At 40.5% G+C, this 25,940-nt stretch overlaps 1 protein-coding gene across 1 annotated transcript in view; it reads left to right on the top strand.

The window, feature by feature from the left end:
- Window positions 1-24,278, top strand: part of TECRL (trans-2,3-enoyl-CoA reductase like) — a 64,615-nt gene extending 40,337 nt beyond the window's left edge. Inside the window, exons 5-12 of the mRNA XM_009961325.2 lie at window positions 10,166-10,281; window positions 12,921-13,026; window positions 14,825-14,897; window positions 16,976-17,019; window positions 20,687-20,744; window positions 22,072-22,157; window positions 22,575-22,620; window positions 24,151-24,278. Coding sequence (XP_009959627.1) covers window positions 10,166-10,281; window positions 12,921-13,026; window positions 14,825-14,897; window positions 16,976-17,019; window positions 20,687-20,744; window positions 22,072-22,157; window positions 22,575-22,620; window positions 24,151-24,278 — 657 coding nt within the window. The remainder of the gene's footprint in view (window positions 1-10,165; window positions 10,282-12,920; window positions 13,027-14,824; window positions 14,898-16,975; window positions 17,020-20,686; window positions 20,745-22,071; window positions 22,158-22,574; window positions 22,621-24,150) is intronic.
- The last annotated feature ends 1,662 nt before the right edge of the window (window positions 24,279-25,940 follow it).

The raw sequence follows: 25,940 nt of genomic DNA, 5'->3' as shown, positions 1-25,940 counted from the left end.
AGTAGGAGAAATCTTCCTAGCCGTGTCATTTAAACAGTCAAGAGATTTTTATATTATAGCCAGTCTATAGCAATAAAGAAAAAGTTCATGGAAAATTGTATTCTAACAATAGCAATTAAGGATGCATTTGTACACAGGATGTATAGTTTTACTGCCATTTTTACTGTGCTTAGAGCTCGTATTCTCCCATCCGCCTTGATGCTCTATCAGATTTATGCACAGTGAGGGATGCTTCTGATTTAAAGGGTTGACATTTAAATAAACAAGGCACAGAATAAAAATATCCTTATGTCATCAGCAAAATGATAGCTAAGGTACGAATGGCCACATCCAGGTCTGGACTCCAAAAATAGAGACAGAAACACATCGAGAGTGCTCCAGAGATCGATGTATTGGGCATGGATCTGTCTAGGGGAAAGCTATGCACAGAGGAGGGTCTTCTGGGGCTTTGTCATCTTATTGGAGATCACACTTGAGATGCCCACTCCAGGATCAAGAACACTGAGACCCCCAATGCTGGGGATTTACATCAGGACAATGACTTGTTTTTTTTAAAAGGGGAAAGTGGTACCTGCCTCTGCCTCCTGGGAGCATGCCCTCTCTGGGCGTGTTGTAAAACAAAAGATGATGCTGTTGTCTGTTCCCAAACAAACAGTTTGGGTCTCTAATTCTAGGAGCACATTTCTGAATCGAGAAACCTCAGTTTCCCTTTTGGAACTTGCACAGTCTCTGACTTACGGTCCTTACCATGCTCCACCTTGGTGACTCAAGAGTCTGTTGTCTCCTCTCATCTACTCCTGTCAGAGGCTGCCACTTTGTAGGAAGGATGTTTCCTTCTCATCCTCATCCTTCTTAAAACATGTTTGCACAGTTACTGAAATATTTTTCGTGTTTTGTGCTGTGAAAGGCCAGACATCCCTTGGGCTCATGTTACACCACAGATTGGTTTGAGATTGGTTGACCAGATTTCAACAAGTTCAGGAGGCTGGGTTGCTCTAAGGGAGGACGAACTGGGGTGAGGGATTTGCCATTCTTCTGCACTGGAGCAATTACTTGTCAATTTCTGAGAATGAGGCCCTTTCCTGGGATAATGTGGGTAGAAGTCCACCTTCAGCTGGCTCTTTTAGAAGAAAGGAGGCCCTCAAATCTCATTTCCAGAAAGCAATTCAGGGAGAAAAACAAACCTATTTCTTAGAATAATGGATTTTTTTTTAGAACTTTCTCTTTACTCTGCTTTCTTTTTTATAAAACAAATATTATCTGAAACACATAATTTACTTCTGCACAAGATTTACCAATTCCTTTACTCTACCTGGAGGGGATAGTTGAGGTTTTGTGACTGATGCTGCAGAGATACTAATGGGAGCTGAGTTTATAGATCTTTTCTATATGCCTCCTGCAAAGATTTACCCCCGGTTTGAAATTCCCACCACTGCAGTGATGGGTTTTATTTTTAATCTCGGTCCAATTTTGGGCCTAAGTATGTTTGACAGAGACTTCTTTTTACATATTGCAATGCTGCATGTGACTTTTTGAAACATGGCTGGCATTTTACTGCTAAGAATGCATGCTGCTGCTGTAGTCAAAAGGAAAAAGAAAACCATTCTTCCCGCTCAAATTCAGAATTCTGTTTAGGCTTCCCTCATCTGAGCAGTGATTGCAATTTCTGATTTATCAGCTTCTGTTTTCTTGTTGCTACCCAGGCAGGCTACCAGGAGCATCAAAATAGAACTGAGAAAACAGCATAGAGCTGTGAAAATTATGTTTTACCTCCAAGTCTGTGAATTTCGTAAGATTAACCCTGAAACACAGTACTTCAGTAAATATTTTTTGTAACTGTGATTTAAAATTAGGGTTTGCTTAAACACTTTGACTCCTGAGAGCCTTAAAATACTGAGGTTGGCAGCAGAACTGCTCCATTTCAAATTTTCTATTGAAAAAAAGATTCTGCTCAATTTAGAAATGTAGAGACTAATACTTATTTAAACCCAAGAACATCTTTGAAATCTGAAAATCCACGCTTTCACTAATTGGTCTGTTCCCTTCTGGCTGGCAAGCAAAATTATCACCTAGTTAGATATTGTGGAAAATGAACAAGAAGCCAAGAGATCCGTGTTTGAAGTTTTGTGGCTATGTATAGCAGGTGTACGCAGCGGGGAAGTGCATGCTGTACTGAATAACAAGGTGCTCCTGTTCTCTCAGGGGGAAGGCAGTGTTTTGGTCAGCGTTGTTCTCTCCTCTTACCCGCACAGTGCACGTGTAGTGAAGTTGTTCTGTGGGTGTGGGTGGGTGGTAAATAGGGGAGGAGCAGTTTGCCCTGACTGTGGCTGGCAGAGCTCACTCAGTTGGGCCTGTAAATGTGGAACAATCCTGTGAAGTCTGTGGGATGAGTGTGATATGAAGAAACTTGAGTATGCATGGGTTTGAAAAAGAGGCAGTCAAGCTGCTGCAGGCTCATTTTCTCCACCTTTTCTATACTGAGGTCAGCTTTGGACTTCCCATGGGGAACAACTTAAGATGTTTTCCCTAATTTGGGAATGGAAGAAGAGACTTCAATAAAGGTTTGTAACCTCTCAATGGGATGTAGAAGTACAGACAACTATAACAGACAAAAAAAGACAGGATCTGAGGAATTTAAAGGAGTGGGAGGGTTGGGAGTCGCAGCAAACTAGTGGGCCAGTGTGAAGAAGACAAATGTAAGAAAACTCATGATAATTGCTTAGGAAGGAATTTGAGATCAAGGTAAGAGAGAGAGCTGAGGATCTGCAGGATATATCAGCGGAGAATGTCACGGGATATATTTCTCAGAGGATACGTATCAGAACTTGCATATTTTGTGGCCAATTCAAACACAGTTAGTTGTGGAACAAGACCCTACAAATTGAATAACACCTTCAGGGAATTCTGGGTACCTGGAAATCTTAGCAGCAGTGCCAAATAGAATGTGTGATCCTGTGTAAATCCGTGGGTGGCTTAAGAACAACTACAACAAAGTGCCAAAGAGAGAGAAATTCCCAAATGGTTTTTCATTGCTAAACCTTTTGGATCAATAGATAATTTGATCATAGAAGATGATCTCTGAGAAAAAAAAAAGAAGTCACTATTTCTTCCTATGTTTTGCGATAGAATTTTCCTTACAAATAAACTGTTTTTTAACTCACGATAAAAGCCCATTCAGAACCTGAGACACAGAGAAAAAGCAGAATATCTGAGCCAAAAGTAGGTGGACAGAAGTAAACACGGAATATTTGTTTTCTTAGTTAAAAAAAAATCCTAAAACTACAAGCTGAATGGTATTTTTTCCTTATTGCTTTTTTTCCATTAGCATCAGAAGATGATCTCCAGGAAAAAAAAAAAAAAAGTTACTATTTCCTCTACAGCACCTTTTCCAACTATAATTATTTGTAATGCAAAGCACCTCCCTTTTACAGCTAACAGTTTGTACTTGGCACAGGTTTCTGCTTGAACACACAGTAAGTGTTGCTCTTCCTTGGTACAGCTGGCCAAGTCTTGAGCTGATCCCAGTCAAATGCTATGAACTTTCAAAACATTGTAACCTTTCACGAAGGCAAACTACACATGCAAGACTGTTGGGGTTTTTTTTTTCATTTAATTAAGTCTAATAATTTTCAACCTCCAGGGTTATCAGGAAAGAACAGCTTGCATTTGCCTGATTTCTTGCCATGGTTTTATACTATTTGTGCCTTTCCTTGGGGCACGCATACTTTTGGCTCTTCGCTACTGCCCAGTGGCAGCATGAAGTCAACTGATAAGGGAAGAGGAGACCTCTGAAACAGCCCAGCTGGCTGACAGCTATTCCTCAGATGCTGCTTCTAATAAGGCAAACAGTGTTGCAAAAATTTCTCTGGGTCTCAGCAACAAATGCCACAAGCTCAGGAAGAACTATGCCAGGGTGTCAATTTTTCAGGCACCAGAGGGAGTTAGGGAGCTACTAGGAAAATTAATTCTGAGGGGTGAACGTTTCAGTAGCTGTTGAGCACAATACAGGCTGAAGAACCTATGCAAAGTGTTTATAGTAATACCCTGGAGTTTTTACTACTTCAAGTGTAAAAAGAAGGAAGAGTGAATTCAGTAAGCATAGACAGAACAAGCTATTTCTTTAAGTTGTACACAACTGTGCTTAAACCCTTCCTGCTACTTAAGGAACAAAGAACTACTCGATGTATGGTGCTGATAATGTAGACTCTTTCCTGTCTGCATTCAGAGTAACTAGGGAGGTCGGCAGTTTGTCAATCTATGCAAATTTGAGAAGTTTTAGTCCCTCTAGAATGCATAAGCCTGGAAAAATTATTTTGTATGGGAAATTTTTGCCCAACCCCATACTGAGGAGAGCGAACCAGAGGGTGAACCAGTGTTTGAGAGGACTGGGTGCCCCCTGGTTATTCTTTGCTCACTTTGTCAGGTGACCTTGACAAGTCATTGAATTTCTCTGTATCTCAGTTTCCAGGTCTGCAGCAAGAAAACAACAGTATTTTCCTCTTTGCAAAGTGCTTTGAGGCTTCTAGATGAAAAGCACTGTGGAAGTGCTAGTTGAGTTATTAGTAATAGCCAGGTGTTGAAAGGCACTATTTCATTTAAGTATCTACATAGCAGATTATAAATACACATTTTAAAATGATACCCATTATATGGCAGATTTCAAAACGCTGTCAAAGCCCTGTAAAGATTTGGCAGCAAATCTGAACTCACATTGGTGTTTGGTTACAAACAGAACTTGAGTGCTTCACTGAATATGTATAGGTATAAACATATGTGACATGCGTATACAAGTGTGTATAAGAAAAGCATTTGTTAATTTGCAGTAATTTTCCATTTTGAGTAAGAAACATGCAAAGGCTTGTGCTTTCAGGGAAGAATCTTGACCAGAGTATGAAGGGGTCTGATGCCAAACCAGTGGTTCCAGACAGCTCAGTCTCAGAAGAGACAGGAGGAAACTGGGATTTCACCTCCCTTTTCCCTCAGAGGCAGCATAGGCCTGGCTCAGGGACAAACAGCCTCCACCACTGTTCACTCCCCAGCTCCTGAAGCTGACCTGAGTCAACTGCAATTTGCCTATAAAATCCTACAGCAAATCCATCCCTATCTCTAATATTTGCAGTAAATACTGAGCTGCAGCCTGAAATACTCTTAGTCATTGCACAACCTGACCAGACAAGGGATGTTTCAGGTGCCTCTGCACATGCTATTTCAGTTTAGAATGGATTAGCCAGTTCCGTGAGAACTGGAACAAAAACCGTTGAATATTCGAGCAGCCCTTAAGAATTGTACTACTTGACACAAAACTGCTGCTACTGCAGATTTTTGCAAACATGAAAATACAAACATTTTAAAAAGGTGAAGATTTAGAGATGCTGCTAAAAAGATGCCATTATCATCCCCAGGTAACTATATGGCCTTTAATGAGGTAGCAAAGCATATGAGGTAGAAATTAGTCCAGAAATTAGTAATGTTTCTTAATGATCATTAGCTCAAGAGTGCTTAGGGTTGGAATTGTAAAAGAATCTAAGGTAGGTAGATGCTAAGTTTAATGTGATTTGGGGACCTGGGGGGGTTCAAGTGCCTGTTTCTCTTGGGTTTCTCAGAAACCCCAGCTGCACTCTCTATACTCACGCATAGTAATGAGCTGTCTGATACCAGTAGATCCTCCTCTTTATGCAGTACGTACTGTCTCAGCCTGACCCTGGCTTAGACTTGCAACTAGTGCCTTTATCTCACATTTATCAGAAACTAAGCTCTGGCCAGTAGGTAATTTATATACTGCAGCCGCTTTTCCATCACAGTTACCCCGGACATGCTTGAGCTGTTTTGTCTGTCTTGCTGTGCCGAGAGCTTCAGGCAATGACCCGTAGGCATTGTCCTGGCTGCAGGTACTATTCTCATACCATGCCCTCCGCTTCCCCTGCTTGAACCCAGACATCCTGTTGGACCAGCACCGATGAACTGGGAAACTGCCCCTAAATGGCATGGAAAGAGCTGCAGGAAGGGATCAGTATGGAAAAGGTTGTATGGCCTTTCCTCAGCTTGGCTCTGCATCTTGTCATAAATGAGATAATGTGAGACTATGCCAAAAAGCAACATGATACAAGATAGGGTGTGTTGCATGGTATTATAGAAAGGGCATGTCATAAACATTACAGAGAGGAATTAGCTGATGCCCTCATGTGAAGGTCGGTAATCCGTGGGCTGTCCATTTAAAAGACTCTGATGGACTTTTTTCAGACTCCCTCAATTCCACTCCCTCTGTTTAAATCTTTCCTTTTGTCCTTTTCTGCCTTTTCCCAACGAGTATGCACGGTACAATTAACTCACATCAAAAACCTTCCCATTCCCTGTAGTAGACCTGTTGGGACAGTGTCAGGCACTATGCCAGTTGCCCCACCAGCCAGAAAATTCACCTCACATTCCCTCAAATAACTTCAAAGATTTCCTTTCGCCGCTGCTGCATTCACATCTCCCTAAATGTACCCTTTGCCTCATAATGTCTGGGATTATAATTCCTGACCTGGTTATTACTCAGTTCAGCAAGGTGTCAGTGGTATGGTCATCCGAACAGAGATAAAAGAAGCAAGTAAATCTGGCTTATGCAAGATGAGTTGTCTTGCTGGTTTGTGAATTAGATGTCCTGTATTGTTTTCCCATTTGTCTCATCATCTCTAGAATGATGGAGACTCCTACCTTAGCTCTCTTTGAACATATTTCAGATCTCCATTTTGTTGTTTAAGCAGTAGGTGTTTCCAGTTTAGGTACTACTGAATCAGGTCCCCAAGGACCTGATAATTGAGACAGTTAAAGAAGCTTGAGTTTAGCACCCTATGTGCACCTCATACCTGGGAGAGGTTTGATTCAAGAACATCATTCTTTCTATGCCACTGAGAATAAGAGGTATATAGTGTATACAATGCCCAACACTGGGGAGGAGAGAAGGAAGGTTAAGAGAACTGGACAGTGTGCAAGATATGAAATAGAGCATATAGGTGTGGAAAAAAGGGGCAATCTCCTGTTTTCTTTCTTCAGGGAGTTAATGATGAGCTCAACAGTTAAATTCTGTTGAGTTATGCATGTTTTAATAGAGATGTAATGCTCCTTCAGGAAAAGATCTTTGTGTTTACTATGGACCACCATATTTTGCTGCACCAAATACATCAAAATAACATAGGCAGGCCTAAAAGATGGTAATGAAAAACTAATTTTCTTCTAAATGTTGGATATTTTTTACGTTTCTACAGAAGAAAAATGCTCTGTGTTTTAAATGACCACTTTCTAGTTTTTTACAAAATGGTATTTCTTTGGTCCAGAAACTAAAAGCTACAGTGTTATTATTTTCAGGGTTTTGTTTAAATGTTGATTATTATTTTTGCAGGATATGTCAGCAGAAACTAGTATGATAGTAATTTTGTAGGTTTTTTGAGCATCTATGAAAATGATAGTTTGAACTGACCCTTGACACAATTAGTAACTCCCCAAGTCCAGCAATTAGTCAGCTATAGGATGAGTATGAAGATACTACGTAGGCTTAATTGCATATATTTATTGAGAATCGATAGTAAAATAGTGGTGCTTGCTTTTGGTTGCTAATGGTTAGAACCAATGGTAATTTTCTGTTAATTTAAGACTACTTTCCCTTCAACCTGCTTGAACTCATGGGATTTTTAGCCGAGTTTCTCTGCCTGCCTTTCTGGAACTCACTTTTCATTTCTGATTAATTCAAAATCAGTGGGCCAGAGAAGGAGAGCAAAGGTTGCAGCATGGGAGATGCAACAGAGCGAAACAGACTAAAACTCACCCAAAATGTAAAAAAAACCCAAAAACCACTACAGCAAATTTAACCTCATCCTCTAAAATAGAATGCTACTAATCTTAACGATGTTCCAGCAGTGTGACACAGTTGTGACAAAGGCAAATACAGTCCTGCCTGCCAAACAATACCTGCTTTGGTTGCAAATCTCACAGCTGACCCTGGACCTCCTGCCTCCACATATGCAATCAATGCTTTGTATCGGATGTGAATGACACACAGATAAGGCGGGACCTTGTCCCCAGCCTGTAAAGCACCCTGATCACACTTACGTTGCTCACCTCCACAGACCAGACCCCAACTCAACTGCTACTGTTGATGCTCTCAGCTGCTTCTCTGAATTGCTCTGATGGGAGGCTCTGCATCCCCGCTCCTACATCAGATACACATCCTCACCCAGACACAGGGATTCAGGTGTCATGTGGCTGGTAGCTTTGGCTGTTAAATAGACTGGATTTTTTTACTAAATCCTGAAGCTTTCCTTCTCCTTTCAGCATCTGAAATCAGCCAGGGGCTAAGGGAGGGAACACTTGGTGCAGTGACAAGTAACCAGAACTTGGTGCTAAGTCCCGACGAACTTTTCCTGGCAGCTTTGTAATATGGTCATGACAAACAGATGATAAAAGCTGGCAGTTATGGGTGTATTTTGTGGTACAACTCATGTCTGAGAGGAAAAGCTACGCTGAAGAAAGCAGTTCATCCCAAGCTCTTACACTGACCTGCTGAGACCACGTTATCTGCACCTCTGTCTCCTATACCACCATTGTCTATATTTGGCGTATTAGGTTTTAATAACGGAGGCTGTCACTTACTGTGTTTGCAGAGTGCCGAACACAGTGGGCTCACAGCTAGGAACAGACCCATAGAACTGCTATTAGGACAAGACTCTCGTAAGCCCTTGGCTTTGGTGTGTTCCATGGCAATGTGGGCTCTTAGACACTCTTTGATTAAATGTTTTCATACACACACACACAACTGCTCTTGGGATCATGCAGAGTCCAAATACAGCACAGAAATCATGGTGTCACATGGAACAAAAGAGAATTTGACATTTCCCTGGTAGAGAACACTTAAGTCTATTACTTTGGAGACAGTTCTGCTACGAAAGGCTGAAATTTCAAAAAGTTTCTCTGCATAATAGAAGAAAATAAATGGTACTGGGGGTCCCAAATGAAGGAAACCTAATTGCAGAATATTTCTGCAGGAAAACCTCTCCATTTCAAAGCTCTTGTGAAGCGCTATTAGAAGAACAGCCCACTGGGGGTCGGACTGCCTGCCAAATACTACTTTTGAGAAAGGTAGTCTAAATTCAGTGTTGCTTTCTTAAGCCACAGGTATTTATCCATTACAACTTTATAGCAGCTCAAATAGCTACCTTAAAACCAAATGGCCCATTAGTTATGAATCTTTACCCCTTGAGCAATACTGTGCACCTGAGTTACGATTTGCCAGTTTTTGATCTTTGTAAACATGTAGGACTACACCATTTCCATTTTATTCTGAAATTCATTCCAGTGAGGACAGATAATCAAATCCAGACCTCACATCACTCCAACCACGTTTGGCTTCCTCCAGCTGTTTGTAGGTTAAGAATATGCCCTGACAAAAAGCAATATAGGCTGCACTAAGCCAAAGCCAGAACATAAAACTGAGGGTGGCTCACGGCAGTGCTGTAACTCCGCCTTCTCCCCCTGCCCTCGTACGTCCTCACCTCTCTGTGGCTAGCAGGGGTGACAGCGGGGAGATGAAACTATTTCTTTCGGTTTTACAGGGTAACTTATTTGTCCAGTGCGCCCAACACAGGCTACTTCTGCTGATGCCTGCACAGGGAGGAGTCCCACACAGTCACTGAACAACAGCTCAAAAGAGCCATACACCAGGCAGGCAGGTCCTGCTCTTCCATCCACCATCAAATTTCAAGCAATGATCCCTCCCTTCCAGATGACCCTGTGTCATGCTTGGATGGCTTTTAACTGGTGTATCACTTAATTGCAAAAACCACTGGCAGAAAGCAAGCTGCCTTCAGCTTTTGGGCCTTGATTTTCAGTGTTATTTGGATTCCAAATAGGCATCTGATGGCACAGCCAAATGTATAAAGAGGAGATAACTGTGATTTTGACCACCTTCCATGAAGCATTCCTGACTGGGCTAATGTTCCACAGAAACCTCTCATTTCCTAGATGGATTTTGCTAAAGAGACAGCAGAAAAAACCCCTACGTGTCCTCAAAACAAAGCCAAAATGACATTTGAAGGATGAGTAGGTGTTGTGGATAGGGGTATTCTTTTTCTCATGTCGTTATTGGTACAATTTCCTACTCTGATATAGCTGTTTTCTTTTTAATTTCTAGTTTTTTCTAACAGAATACACTGGGCCTCTTCTAATATATCTGCTTTTTTACATTCGCCTCTCAACTATTTACGATCAAGTGGAAAGTACGAAGAATTTCCGCCACCCAGTGGTTCAGTAAGTGACACTTGCGCGAAATACATTTCTGGAGGACAGGGAGCCCAGAGGGACGAAGACCGCATTTTCAGAGCTGAGGAGGTTACAGGGGATGTGAGGCTGCATGCCTGGTCTTGGAATCAGTGGGAGTTTCAGATAGTTCTTACCAATAGCGGTTTGGCATTTTAGCAGCACTCATAAGCCTGACCAAAAATGGGATCCCAGTTTCAATGGTCGTTGCACTTCGTCACTATGGGACATGTAGTATTTTCCCCAAATAGTCTGCACTATAGACACACAGCCTGAACAGAAGGTGAAATAATAAACACAGTGGATAGTAACCCTAAGTCAGGCATGGCAGAGAAGAGCTGACCAGACTTCAGGTGTCCCAGTTCCAGTCTTTACAGTGCATTCCCACTCGTAAGATGAGTAGCATCATCATCCAGCATAGAAGATGACTAACCCCACAGCAGCTCTCACCTAGGCATGACCAGAAGGAATTTTGAGAGGTGCCTGTCAAGAGTCAGGTCAAGAACAACTGGGAAACTCAAAAGAAACACCACAGGAATTCAGAACTGGTAATCTGATTTTTGAAATGAACCTCTTCAAACTGTAATTGTTCCCCAGGGCCGTGTGCAAAATATTTATGTTCTAAAAGACTTTTAAGAAATAAAACACTGAAGTGACAAACAGAAATAAGAGCTCAGCCACTGGTATAGAACAGTAAAGAGCACAGGTTGTATCTAGCTGTACAAAAACAAATCAAAGGAGCCCATACATAAGCATAAACCAGATAGCTTTACTTGTCTCCATCACTGGAACAGTAATGCTAACAAGGAAAATTAAACAGCTCCCATAAAATACATCAGGAGCTGACCACAAGGAAAAGCAACCTGCTTAGTCTGGTAGAACTCAAGAGCGTGCCAAAAAGCAATGAAGACAGGACAGCCAACCAAGATAGCTTTTTAAGACCTTCGACAGCCCCTGCCATTCCCAAGCCTTTTGAAGGACTTTGGGAGAAACAAAGCAGACCTGACTAACGGGAGGGATTAAGAACTGTTACAGACAAGTGGCAAGCAGCTATACATGATAACTTCCAGGGACGCTCAAGGCACTGCTACCACCAACTGTACCCCTCCACAGGGTGGTGGGTAGCTCACCTGGCAGGCTAGGAACTTTCACATTTAAGGAAATTGATTCTCTCTTCAGTGTGACTGTCCCCATTCCGGGGCATTAGTGCCTGGCAGAGGGGTGGAATATGATCAAGGAAAGCTTGTTGGCTGCATAAGTTGGAGCACTGGAAATGGGAGGGCACACAGGGAACTAGGAGCCCCAAGGAACTGTACAGCTTTCCCACAGCACTTTTTCCACACTATGATTGCAGAATCAACAGAGCTGGTATACAGCAGAGAAACACAATGAATACTAATACCATTTACAGATGGAGGAACAGAGACTTGGACAAACATTAAGGGAGTTAGTGGAGCTGGGAATGAGAACACAGAATAGTTGAATTCAAATCCAGAGCTGCAAGGCTCTTGCCTTCCTTCTCTTGCTCATAGACTTAAAAGGAGAGAATTTCCGGGAGCACGGAAGAGCCAGCAATACCTTTATCTTCTTTTAAGTGGGCAAGGGGTAGGCAGAGTCCTTCCAGTGACCACTCCTTAATGTTTTCATCTGAGGTCCCCATCCTAAGCCAAATTAATTTTAAAATTCCCAGTAAAGCTGGAAGTTTCCTTCAGATTTTGAATGAGTCATTAATTGTTTGAAATTTTCTTAGCTCAACTCTCTCTGGTTTAATTACTTTGAAATTGTTTAATCTTTGACTCTGGCTACCGTACAAGATGCATAGTAGAAGTATTTGAGATTTCACATGCTGAAAACCACTTTTTGTTTATGTCTTATAATTGGTTTGCAGTGAGATGGGCTCTTGTAGTATGGCAAATGTAACCAAGATAAAATGCCACTAGGAATCACTTGACATTTGTTTCTGAAACTCAATCTCTACGAGCTGCAACTCATTCTCAGAAGCAAATCAGCAACGCCTATTATTGTTTCATAATCTTCCTCAAAAGAGAATCAGTATAATAATTTCTGCAACAATTACCTCATTTCTTTGTTACGGGCAACAAAAAAGCCATCAGAACGGATTAACTTTGCAACAAAATCTCATTTTGCGTCCACAAGGAAATGAAATACAAGCTACCTCCATGCAGCTGCTTGAGCTGGCAAAGGACAAGGAAACCATTCAGAATGTTTTTAAATGTCAGACACATCCTACAGGAGCGTTAAGGTGGCCTTAAAACATGGGAGGCGTCTTTTGGAAAAGCACGGCAGACGCCTGCTTGTACACACAGCTGTCCCGTTTTAATGTCTTGGCAGGGCTATGCATCACCTTCAGAGCTCAAGGAGCTCTTTTTAATTCAAGGCTAGTAAAAATAAGTTGCTCCCCTGCAAAATGAAATCAACTTTGTATAACACTGAAAATGATTCCATTAATCTTTGGTTCCAGATGCTTCAATTAAGACAGTACCTTAAATCCCACGATTTCAGTGTGACACTGCAGTTTTAGAATATCAGTCCTTATTCCTTTTGTGACATTAAACTGTGAAGTAATAAAAAGTAATCTCTTACGTGAATTTTCTTTTTTTTTCTTCCAGCTTGGCCTGCTTCTGCCATTGTTTACACTACATCAGACATCTTCTGGAGACTTTATTTGTTCACAAATTTTCAGGAGGGCACACTCCTTTGAAAAATATGATAAAGGTGACAATTTGTTTATCATTTTCTGTAAGAGAGAGTATCCTTATATCAAAGCAGTCCTTGGAAGAAGATAGGAAAATAAAAAAATAATTTATTTTCTAGGAAAATAAAAAAATAATTTATTTTCTAGCTCCAGGAATTATGATTAGTTGAAATATAAATATAGGAAGAATTTCAGGGACATATCCCCAAGGACATGAACTGAAATCAATGTCCATTTTAGCTCCTGCATGTCAATGTCCACTTTGACTCATCCACCCAAGGGGCTGATTGTCATGCCTAGGATCTTTTTCAGACTGAATGCTGTTTTATTATGAGATATGCTGCTGCAACATCTAGCAACGCTGACAGAAATCACACTCCACTTCCTCAGTGCAATATAAATATAGAGCAAGAGACAGGCCTTGCATTAAGAAACTAAAATCAAATTACAAGTAGAAAATACCCTATATTCTCCTTCTATAGGTGAAGACCTCAGGAAGGAAGATACTGAGCTGCCATAAATTCTTCCATCTCTCAAAGCCTCCTGGTTTTCAGCTGTGTGTCATTACTCATAGGGTCTCCTTTCTTTAATCCACATACTCAACCTCGTTCATTTTGTATCACCACATCCCCCACCCCATTCACGGGGGTGACCCCATCACCCTCCCTTTAAAAGTTTTGCAATACACTTAAGATTTTAGTGAAGGAAGTAAACATATGACCATGATAAGGGGCTTGACTCAATTCCAGTCAGAAAGGAGGTAATGAGATGCACAGCTAGAGGTGTTGTTTTACAATACACAGTGTTTAAAAAAGAAAAAAAAGAAAAAAAGAGAGGGTTATAAGCTAAATAGCTTTGGGGCCAGAATGCCATTTCCAAAGTGATTCGTGCATGTGGGAGTTAAAGACCCACAGTTACTGTTGTTCCCTCACGTCTATGGTGTTTGTACCACAGTGGCATTGCATAAAAAGGTTAAAAAGAGAAAGCCTGACTTGCAGCCCTACTTGTAAGATGGAGCTGTAGCTAGTCCCAGCACGCTGCTCTTCCTGAGAAGGTACTGAGCATGGGACCCTTAACTCAGACATGTAGAAAGGCTTTATCCAGTCTCCAGGTGGTTTCAGTTGTTTGGCTGGTGGGTTTTGTTTTTTTCCTTGTACAAAGGATGGGAACAGTGAGCCCTATGCAGAGCAAGAACTTGATCACATTATCTCTGCTTGGGCTTTCCCAAGCCCACGGCTTCAGTTACCAAGCAAAGGCAGCTGGGGTGCTTCTTTTTAACAAGAGGATGAGATGGGGCTGAATCCATGGGAGTAGATGCAGCGTGTAGCTCAAATATCTTCACAGGAACTATGTGCCTTTTTTTCCGCCAGGCTTAAATGAGACCTGTTCAGTTTTACTCTTTACTGTCTTGTCTGGTTTAGCGTTCTGTTTGGCTGGCTCTATCTTGCTTGGAAATGCTGATTTTAAGGTATAGTAACAGCTCAGCTGTGTTTACCAGACCTAAACTTCTAACAGTACAACAGAGAAATGTGCCCTTCAGCAGTAGAATCAAAAAAGGAGGAAACAAACATCAATTCCTACAACAGGCATAAAACACATTCAACACTATTCAAAAAATCAAAAATTCCTTTTATTTTTTTTTTAGTGGCTTCATAGCATCTTAAAAAGACCTGTATTCTGTGACTCAGGAAGCCACTACAAAGCATTTCAATGGTCACCTGGGTTTTGCACTTACCAGAATTTATATTTGTAAAGTTACAGTTTGTACTTACTTAACACCCTTTCTAACAAAAAAAATGTGTCTTTTGTCCATTTCAGGGCTGTGCCTTTTACTGGGGATTCACTTCCTGGATTGCATACTACATCAACCATCCACGATATACGCCACCATGTATGTATGACTAGAACACAAAACTGACCTTGGTTTTAAAAAGTTTTTGGTATGCAGCCTTAAGTCCTCCAAAATCTATAGACAGTGACCACATGAGATCATATGACTAATCTAGGCTAATATGACTTTACCAAGGCTAATCTCTGTCAGAAGGAAGACTGTTGTGCAGGAGGCACTCCTGCTGTGCCACTGAATGTACATTCCTACATTCCTGTTCAGCAGTGGTCAATCGCTGTCCAGTTTTATGAACCGGAAATATTGGTGAAGTGGAGAAAACACAAAGATCGAAACATTTTGCTCATCTTCACAATATTTGTATTAAGAATGCTGGAATCAACTAGAGCTGGGTACATTTTCTTGGAGGAGATGTGTTTGCTAAACTTACATCCTTTTCATGAAAATTAAGGGTTTTTTTTTTGTGAGAAACTGGTAAAAGTCAATCACATGCTGCGGGTAATAATGAAAAAAAGCCTATGTTTTTGGCTTTCAGATTTGATTAATCTTTTTTTTCCCTCTCATATTTTATTTTCACACTGTTTCTTTGTGATATTTTTCTTTTTGTTTACTCTTTGAATTTTTGCTTCTTTGGAGCATAGTTGTCGTGAGCTTTGTTTCCTGCTACTTTACTTTGCTTGCTACACCTTAGTCTTTCTTTTCCTCTGGATCTTACACTCGTCTATAAGCTTTAGGAACAAAGGCGTTGCTTTGCCATTTTTATTTACAGTCAGTTAAATTACTAATTTTTTTCAAACAAAAATTTCTCCTACATGGTACTTGCTTTCCCTTCAAAATAACACAAAAGTTCTGTTTCAAAATGGTGTAGTTCATTGGAAGACAGTTGAATTTGGTGTGGCTTTAACAGTAATGTTGCAAACAATGTTGAAACCTCCCTAGACACAGTTTTTAGCAGTCTGGGCCATCAAATCAGTAGGTGCAGCTTCTTTATTGAAGAAACCATTTGTTCAAGACACAGCTTTCCAACAGAGAAAGCGTTCAGAAGAAGTACTTCTAATTGCTTGCCACACCTTAAAATGACAATTACAGGTACATGGGTCTAATGCTGGAGATCACCAGCCCCCTGGCATAGTTAGCTGCATCAGTAAAACACTGATGGTTTCTTCTGAATACAGGAACAGGTGACCTCTACAGCCATATCCAGAGATGGCTGGTTTGGGGACAGGTAAGGACAGTCAAGCAGGTAATTGCAGAATGCTATGCAGGAGTGGGACATTAAACCAGGCTAATGAAGGGCCCATGAAGAACATCTGCTTAGCAGCTACATACTCACATGTTGCCATACATGTGCTGATTGTTCTGAGGAGCAGTTTTAGCGCGTGCCCTTGGACACAACACAGAGGGGTCGTGAGTCAGCCAGAGAAAAAGGGTTCTCAGAACTAAAGACTTGATGAAACTTGGTAAGGGAAATGAGGTACATACAATGTGGTATGTATACCTCAACCATGACCAAGGTTTACTTGAGAACTGTGAACCTTCGGAGGTGAACATGCTACAGCATTACAGTGGTCTGGGGACCAGCAAAAAGGAGAGAGCAGGCAAAGACAGGTAAAAATTGCAAAGGCTAAATATATTTCTTGCATGGTGAGACTGTGAAGCAGATAGTGGCTGTATAGTAAAGCCTCACTACTCAAAAAAAAAAAAAAAAAGGAATGGATAGGTTATGTCTTGGGTTCTCTGCTCATGGAGATAGAAGGGCCTACAGATAAGGCTGTGATTCCCGGCCTGGTTATGCCTCTGACTTTCACTTCATTCCTTCCCTTGCCTTTCCAAGGAATATAACGCCACCAGCTACTTTGACAAAGCACTTGAATATATGAAGCTTACAGACAGTAGAAAAAGTTAGGTGAGAACGGCCTTGAGATCAGTAATGAAGAGACTGGCATTTCTAGGATGCCGTTACTATTTGCATTGTCTTCATACTGCGTGTGATAATATCCATTATTTCTGCAGAGCCTGTCGAGAAAGAAGCATTTCTGCTTCTCAGCACAAGATTAATTTCACCCATAGCAAGCCATGTGCATACTGTAAAATGCAATTTATAATTTCATTCTATTTTCTAGCATTTGGCCACAGACAAGTTTGTTTTGCTGCCCTTGCTTTTCTGGTATGTACAAAAATAAAGTTTTATTAAGGATTGTGAAATAGGAGTAACTCACGATTTAGCAAAATGCAGTAATGCCTCTATGCATTTGTGTATATATATATATGTTCATGACCACATCCACGTGTCCTTTGACTGGTTTTAGTGATAATCTAGGCCAGGAAGCCTCCTAGTATTATTTATCTATACAGAGCTCAATGTGAAGTACTGTATCTGAGAGCCATGAGAACATCATTGGCATTATTACTGCTCATAATTATGTAAACCCACTAATATTTAGGCAGATTGGAACTTGCCATTTTTAAAATACTGACGAATTACATCCTAAGCAGACTTTGCAATAGTACTGTGTACTCTGAATAACTTAACCTTGACAGCTATTAAAAGCAATAAAAACAATCCCTGCCAAAGTGGGTTAAACCAAGGGAAAGCACAGGTAATGAAGGATGGCTGAGACTACCGAACCTGATATTTGAATGAACGTAACCGTATAGGGAGACAGATGCTCAGTAAGAAATTCTCACATGGAAATGTATATTCTCCTCTGTCCTCTGTGGGCATTGCACCTAGAAATACTGAGTGTTGACGTACCCAAGCAAGCATGGGTCAGCAGCCAGAACAGTCAGCCTCTTTGAAAATCAGATACAGATCAGTTTCCAGAAACATAACAGGAAAACAGGACAGTGATGTGTCTAGGCTCCTTCAGGCAAACACTGTTCAGAAAAACATTCATACAACTCCTTAGCAATATTTAAATGCTTTCGCAAATCTGGACCCTTAAAGATCACAGTTTTGGCAGCGTTTGTCTCTGGAGTTGGCCAGGAAGTTCTCAGCTTTTCCTGCTCTAAGAAGGTATAGCAAAGACAAGCAAATTACTCATAAGAAGAAGTTTACGTGCTCAGTGAGGCTCTATAGCTGGAAGCCATAATCCTGTGCTGTGGACACAGTGGTACGTGCAGAGCCTTATCGTCTGCATCCTTCCTAAGCTCAGGGGTTACTTGAAATCAAGCAAACCACTTGCTTGAATATTCAGTGCTACCAGCAAAACCAGTCCTCATCAAAACCTTTGCATAGAAAAAGCCTCCTTTTCTAATGAAACATCCTTCCTTGCCTCAATGTACACGCCCTGCTATAGCTTTTATGGAAAATGCTTCCATCAAAGAAATAGATGAGTCCTGTTGGGGGTATTTGGTATAAAATATTGCCATCCCCTTTAGATCTGCCTCAGCACCTGGCCTGTGGTCTGAATTCTTGCACCTCTTTTTAGAACTTCCTACTCATGGAATCTGAAAACCTTTCCCTTTCAGACCTTGTTCTGGCAGGTTCCCAGACAATGAAATTAAAAGAGCAGTAAACAAAATAAAATCATTTGAAGCTGTTTTCACGGGTTTCTAAAACATATAAATAAATTATTTGGCAGATTTCTTTTTTTCCCCCTCTTTTAAGGCTTGTCTTTGTTATATATCCTGATTTAAGTGTACACATCTGCAGCTGCTGTAAATAGCCATACTGAGTAATTTGAAGAGTGGCAGCAGGCCCTTCTGAAAGATTCTCATATTTAGAGATATTACTCTAAGCTTTGCAGGGATGTTTTTCTCATAGGGTATACATGGAATATAAAGAAGGGGAACAGTATATAGACTTCAATATTTTATCATCATAAATATGGTAAGCCTGTTATCTGCCGTTCCCCACTGCCCAATATTTTATATCTGAGACACTGGCTAAGGACTAGCTTACATTTAGCAGTACTTCTTGACATAGAGCATTAGCAGCCACATTTCTAAGGGGACATGAGAACTAATTACAGCAGAATGCAGCTGCAGAGTCAAAGGTAAGCCAATAAAAATCCCTGCAGAAACACCCTTTGCTTCTTTTACTCTAGAATTGATTATAGAATTAGTAGGTGCTAACTATAGTGTGTGAATCTCTCTTGCTCAAAAACAGAATGGGCATTGCACATTTCAGTGTGTATAGTGTTTCACAAAAAACACTTTCAACTTTGAAACATTCTTCTTTAAAATAATAGCATGAGAAAAAAAAATCACGTTTCTAGTTCATAACTGGAAGTAAGTAAATGAAAGTTACTTCTATTGCTATGGTCAAAATTATCACTTCTGATATGGTATTTTATAATAGAATTTCCTTTTCTGGCTATTTAGTGTTTTACATCTGGTATTTATGATAGATGACAGCCAGTTAGTTATAATTAAAAAACATAAAAGGACTGCAGGATTTGACCCATGACTTCATATCCATGCAGAATAACAGTTTTTCTAGTAGAACTGATTTAAACTTTCCTGACAAAACCCACAGAAATCTCTCTGCCAAAAAGGGGAAAATTCTTCAGCAACACTATCTACAATGTTCTTTCAGATAATGGTACATTTCAATATAAAATGAAGTTACAGATTTCTTTTGATTAGTTTTAATTGAAATTTGTTATGGATGACTTTCAGAACTGGCTTTTAAAAATTATAATTGTATTTAATTTTTTCTGTATTGATTTTGTGACTTTACAGTTTTAACTGTTTCTAGGTTTTAGCACTCTTCCTTTTTATTTTAATTTCTTAATTTTTTCCAGCCTTGCAAAATTTAGAATGACAAATGACGTAAGAAATCTTTTTAACACTGCATTTTTTTCAATTTGAGAGGAGAAATCAGTCTTCAAACCCAGAAATGAATAAAAAAGTTCAGTTCAGTTTGAACTGAAATGTATACAGCATTTTGGTTTTCTTTATTAAGTCTTTCAAAATGCAAAACATAAAATTAGATTGTGGTACTGACAGGCTTCCTTTTTCAGGAATTGAAACAGTTTTTTCTACCAGTTCCCACTTTAAATACGGGTAGTGGCAAATCTGAAATTGACTTGTACTGTGTAATGACTTCCTTGCTGTGTAACCAAGAGGGGAGACATGGTACCTCTTCCAAAGGTTTAAACCATCTAAACATTAAAGACCAAGTTTGAAAGGTTGGTTAGGGCTGGAAATGGCATAACCAGAAGGCAGCAGAACCAGGAATAGTACTGGTGTCCTTCATTTATCAATTCCCAACCACTATCTATTCCACCAGCCTGCTCTTCAGACAACCACTGCCTTTTTATTCACCCTTTCCTTCCTCTATGACTTACCTACAGAACTGGTTACTGTGCTCTGTAACTGGCATAACAAAGGTGTTACACTGAACACCTTCGAAAGTGTGTGTAGGAAGAGGGTAGACACGTTAACTGGTGGCATCTTTACTAAAGCAGTGGTCAACTTTTCACCTGCTTCTTTGCAGCCTCGATTAAATCCAAATCCTGACAGTGATGTTCAGTTCAGAAAAGTAGCTTGCTAAATTCCCTAGATCCCAGGGAGCCTCTCCATTCTCCTCAGACCAGAGCATGTTGCACGTGCTGAGCATGGGAACCACCCTGAAGGCCTGTCTGCACTGAGCCCTGTGAAGATGAAATGCAGGCTTTCACCCCAGTCTGCATCCATGGTGCTCACTAGACACTTGTGTGTTTGACAAAGATCACAGAATGTATTTCCCACAGGAGAGTCATTTCGGAATACGTATTTTCTGGATACAGAGACTAAGTTGTAATGGGGGAATTCTGGTTATGCGCTGCAGTGCAGTTACTGCAGCATTTTAGGCATGTGACTGAAAATATGTTTTTAATGTCTTGCAGATGTGTGAAGCTGGAAATCACTTTATCAATGTAGCTTTAGCTCATCAAAATCATTCAGGTCTGTCTTTGTTTCCTGTTTGTCTATTTAAGACCGAAGTGAGCTTAACCTATCCATCTTCTGCTGGTATACAGTAATTTATGTATCTACATCCACAGAATAAAGAAAGATGAACTAGGTACCATGCCATCAGTATAACATCTTCAAAATAAATGTGGTGACAAAGAAAAATTAGCAACACTGTTGTTGTTCCAAAGCTTATAGCAAATCTATCTTAATTAGACACAACTGCAATTTAAATATGGATTTAGGCATGGAAGTCCTCTAAACTCTGACAACAGAGGATTCCATTTTAAATAAGTTTCAAAAACTTTTAAACCAGGTTGCAGAGTTTTTAGATTCATGCATCACGTGAAATATACACACACACACACATACACAAATACACAAAGACAGACTCATGAATGCCTACACAGGCATAGGTGTAAATATATGCTCTTAAAAGGCTGCTTCAAGCATGGGTTTTCAGGATCTTTTGTACCATGAAAATGAAAGTTATACCATATATATTAGAAAGTAAAATATATTTTCGGATAATAATAGTACAATATGCCACTATAACACCCTATTCAAGAAAATACTTCACCACAGCATGACCAACTTCACACACTGAAGTCAGCTTCTATTCTGGAAAGCTTTTGATGTGCTGCAGTTAGGCAGGAGCTTACATTGTTTGTTGCAAGGGGCCTAATTCAATTTTAAAGCAGCAAGAGCCAAATAATTCATCTACATTCTCAGTGCCTACAAGTATTAAAGCCAGAACTTAAAAAATGAAGTGTTGCATATGTGGCATGTTGTGTGAGCATTACCAGTGGCTGTAGAGTCATCCTTCTAGCTCTGGAGTTGTTTCCCTGTTCTACCCTGGGATGAAGGATGCGGATGCGAAGGGAGCAGGTTCATGTTCCTGAGCCAGGCTGAGTAAGATACAGCTGCATCCTTTATATCCCAGAAGAGTGCCCTTAGCCCTTGCCTGCTGGCTACTCCACATTAAACTACTTTGTCTCCCTCTTCCTCTGAACAAAGGTTTCACCTTTTGGACATGCCAGACCTTCCTGTGAGAACGGGTACCTGGCTTGCTAAGCAGCATTCTCACTAGTATAAATACAGCTTTTGCTGTCTCAAAAGATTTCATGGAAACTTTTCTAACATGTTGTACTCTGGGAGCATTGGCCAAGGGGATGGCTGTTACACAGGCAAGTTGTGATAAGGCTCAGTTCCCCTCTCTGTATTGAAACTGGTTTTGTGTGGGTTTTTTGTTTGTTTGGTTTTGTTTGTTTGTTTGTTTGTTTTTTGTTTTGTTTTGGTTTTGGTTTTTTCCTTTCATAAGGAAGTAAAGCCTGTTTTCCAAGTCCAACCTACAACCCCTTCACATGGCTCTTCTTGCTGGTATCCTGTCCCAACTATACATATGAGGTACGTGACTTTCATCTGCTTATTTGCAAAGGGTAGGTGGTTACTGTGTTTCAGCCTGTGCCAGCAGAAAATCTGCAACGCCTCCATGCAGTTCCCTCTGCACATCAATCATTATGTTCTGTATGTCAGAGTCTCCTTGCTCCCACAAATGTTTCTCCACCAGACCCTTCTCTTCACTCACATCAATATCATGACTCTTGTGTATATTCCCCTCTGCTACTGACTCCCCAGTGATCGAAGTATTTACCACCCACCTCTTCACCCAGTCCAGCACACTGCAGGGGTTCCTTTCTAGCTATTTTTCCTCTCCTTATTCCAGTACAAGTATTATGCTCTTCTTCCAGGGAAGCTTTTGAAAACTTGCCCTTTTGCTGTACATAAACTATACAATTAACAGCGCCTTTTTGTTTGCAACAGATTGGATCTTGGATTAGTTTCACAGTGATGACACAAACTCTGCCAGGTAAGTTTGAAACAGAATAAAGGTAGCCTCTAAATTGTTGTTTGTGGAAGTGAATTCTGGAAATTTAAAATTTGCCAAAACAATTACGGCATAGGAAATATTGCCATCGAATCCCCCTTGTGACATGACTTCAAAGTGCTACCCTCAGAAAGCTGTGGAGAGCACAAACACTACTGCAACATTTTCTTTTGATCAAAACCAGCTCTCTGCTTTTTGTGAAATATTTTTTCTTCTGTTTCCTCTGTGAAAACAGACTTTGAAATTTAGGGGGGGAAAAAAGTCAGTATTCTTCATTTACCATCAATCATTTCGATATAGGAAAATTTCTTTGCATTGTAAACCTGGAATAATCCTTATAATCAGGAGAGGAAAACAGATGTATTTGGTATTCCAAAAGAGGAAAGACACACACATTCCTGGTAGCATTTCCCTGTTGCTTATATCAGGCAGCCAGGTCATAACAGCAGCCTGCTTAGTAGTGCTTGCAACTCTTCTTCAGTACTTTCCTTCATCCTTAGAGACCTAAATGTCCATACAAATATGGTCCCTGAGATTGAGCTCTCCAAGACAATCACTTTTTAATTATTTTTCCATTCCAAAATAGAAACCCATAAAAGCTACTTGCAAAAAGTAGCCCTGCATAGTTTACAAATGAAAAAGAAAGGAATTTCAAAAGTGGATTAAACTGCATCATGCAAAAATCAAACTTTTAATTTTGTTTGAAAAGGTATAGCATTTTTGTGCTTTAGGCTCTGGTATGGAAACGACCTGAAAGTTTAGGGGCACTGTAGGGCTGTGTTTATGAGGGCAGGGAGCAGCAACATATGCAGCACACTCATCCTTGCTATAATTGTCCCAAACATAACTTGACCAGATGCCAAATGAACATTTCTGATTTACCAGCTCATTTTAAGGAAGAAAGGATGACAAATTGTAAAAATGTAAAAGTATTCCCCATTCAGTGTCGCTCAGCCCAAAGGGAGAGGTACCCGAGCGACCACTTACTGGCTCCTGACAACCACAGCAGGGGCCTGGGCATCTGTAGTTGTTAGGCTTTGTGAGACCTCGCTGACAGGCAGCTAAATCTGTGCACTGCTGCCTACTTGCTCGAGGGCCGAGCTCTCCCTCCATGCAATAGGATGCTCCATGTTATGATTGGGAGCCAGAGGTAAAAATGAAGAAGTGTTACAGGCCAAAAGCAAGCCAGAAAAATAGTCGAGAGAGGCCATGGGTAATTCTTTGTTGAGGTGGCACCATGCCCAAGGAGGTCTTGTGATTTATAGGTGAACTCCTAGGTGATACAGGGCATGTCTAATAGATGTGAACTTCATCTGTGTGAACTCTGATGTAGAGGCTGAGCCTCAGGCTATGGTGTATCAGCAACTGCAAGGCTGAGAGCAAGGGCAGAGTTAACTTGTCTCTGCCTGTGGAAGAGACTGCATACTTTTCCATAAACCCTCTTGTATTCACAGAAACACACACTGAAAGAGGACACACGATCCTTTTCTTTTTCCTCTTTTTCCTTGGTAGTTGGCATTTTTGCTTTCCTGATGGTCATCCAGATGTCTCTCTGGGCCCAAAAGAAACACAAGCTGTACCTGAAGAGATTTTATCCAGAGGTGCGGAGAAAAGCAGCTATGATTCCTATCATCTTCTAAGCTCTTTGCAGGACTTGGAGCCTAAGTGTACAGTTCAAGAGCTAACTCGGAGTACTTGAGCCATTTCATTCAGTAACCAAAGTGGATCAGAGGAAAAACTACTGGATATCTTTTTCAGAAAATGAACAGTTCAAGACGAAGAGTTTTAATTAAATGAAAAAATATAGCTCTTGAATTCTTGGTTCCTGCTAAAAGATATGATTTAATTAGATTTTCTGTAATGGAGCTAATTGGGAAGGGACAAGAAAATTGCTTATATTGAATGTTAGGCTAGATATTTAGCTGGTGTAAATGGGCACAGATGCTGTTAAAATTAACAAATGCAGTTCATATGCATGCATTCAGGTCTGATGATTTTAAGGTTCAGTGTTAGATGTTGACAGGCGACTTGGATTCTTGCATCAGAAGATGTTTCACGGCCTTATTTTTACTAAACTGCACAGAAACAGCACGTTCTGCCTCAGCTCCTCTAAAGCATCACATCAAAGAATGACTGCTATGCTGTTAACACAGTTTAGTCTAGCTTTACAAGGTTTTTCTTTCTTTTTTTCTTTTTTTTTTTTTTTTTTAATTGAATCTCATAGCAAATCGTTCAATATAAATTCACTTAAACTGATCACTGCAGAGAGGTCTGGCTTTCTTTTATTTTCAGGTAGGCAGATCAGCCCCATGATCCCAGGAGGGGACTGTTTGTGAGGTGCTTCCCATCTTGCTACTAATTTGCAGCATGACCTTGGGTACGTCATTTAAGTCCATCCCCCTTTCTCACATTGAACAGTTCTGGAAATAGCAGAAGATTTTCTGGACTAACAAGCGTGTTAAGACCCCCTTGTTCAGTCCCTGACTGCATCCCAACACCATTCACCTTGCTTCTATCAAGCACTGTGAAATCCCTGGGCACAAGGTGAACCAGAGTACACCTCATTATCGAAGAGGAAAGGGATCCTGCCAAGTGTGTTTCAGTCTATGACTGAACTGCCTCAGATAGACACTGCTGAAAGGCTTCAGCTCCCCTTCAATTTGGGGAGCTGCTACTTTGCTTTCCAGGACATTATTTTTTAAGGGATTCTCTGAGCTTGTTATTCAAGTCCTGAAAACTCTTATTTAGCTATGGTTGCAAATCAGTGGCATCCATGTCATGCAGAAGAGACATTTTAGTTGCAGAGAGCAAAAGAACCAGAACTGCTTTAGCAAGTGTTAGGATATGGAGAGTTAGGGCATTAAGTCCACTTTTCTTTCTGTTTCTGTTGCATGTTTATCAATGTCTTTTGGCTCCCTTAGGCTGGTGAAAAAGCTTGCCTAAAAAACTAACCATTAGAGAAACAAGGCAGGCAATTTGTCTCCTAGAGGCACTGTTATCTTTGCACCAGCTCAAGTGTCCTATCAAAGTTAATTTGCCCAGTAAATTGGGTTCATATCCCTCTTCTAATGTCTAACTAGCAACGCTTATCCTGTAAGCCACTGTAACTCAATTCCATCTTGGTAATGTAAATAAATCACTTTCCATATTTTGTAACTTGTAACCTGTGAACACCTAGCATTTTTCATTCCTCTCAATGGAAAGCCCGAGTCACAGGGAACATCCAGTTCTCTAACCCAGACTGCTAATAAAGATTTATTTTTCAAAAATTATTTTCTGTACTCTAGTCACTCATACCTAAC

This window comes from Leptosomus discolor, chromosome 4 (genome assembly GCF_034619465.1).
Source record: "Leptosomus discolor isolate bLepDis1 chromosome 4, bLepDis1.hap2, whole genome shotgun sequence".
NCBI classification, from domain to species: Eukaryota; Metazoa; Chordata; class Aves; order Leptosomiformes; family Leptosomidae; genus Leptosomus; species Leptosomus discolor.
The sequence above is the reverse complement of the archived record's forward strand: the minus strand, read 5'-3'. Positions and strand labels throughout refer to the sequence as shown.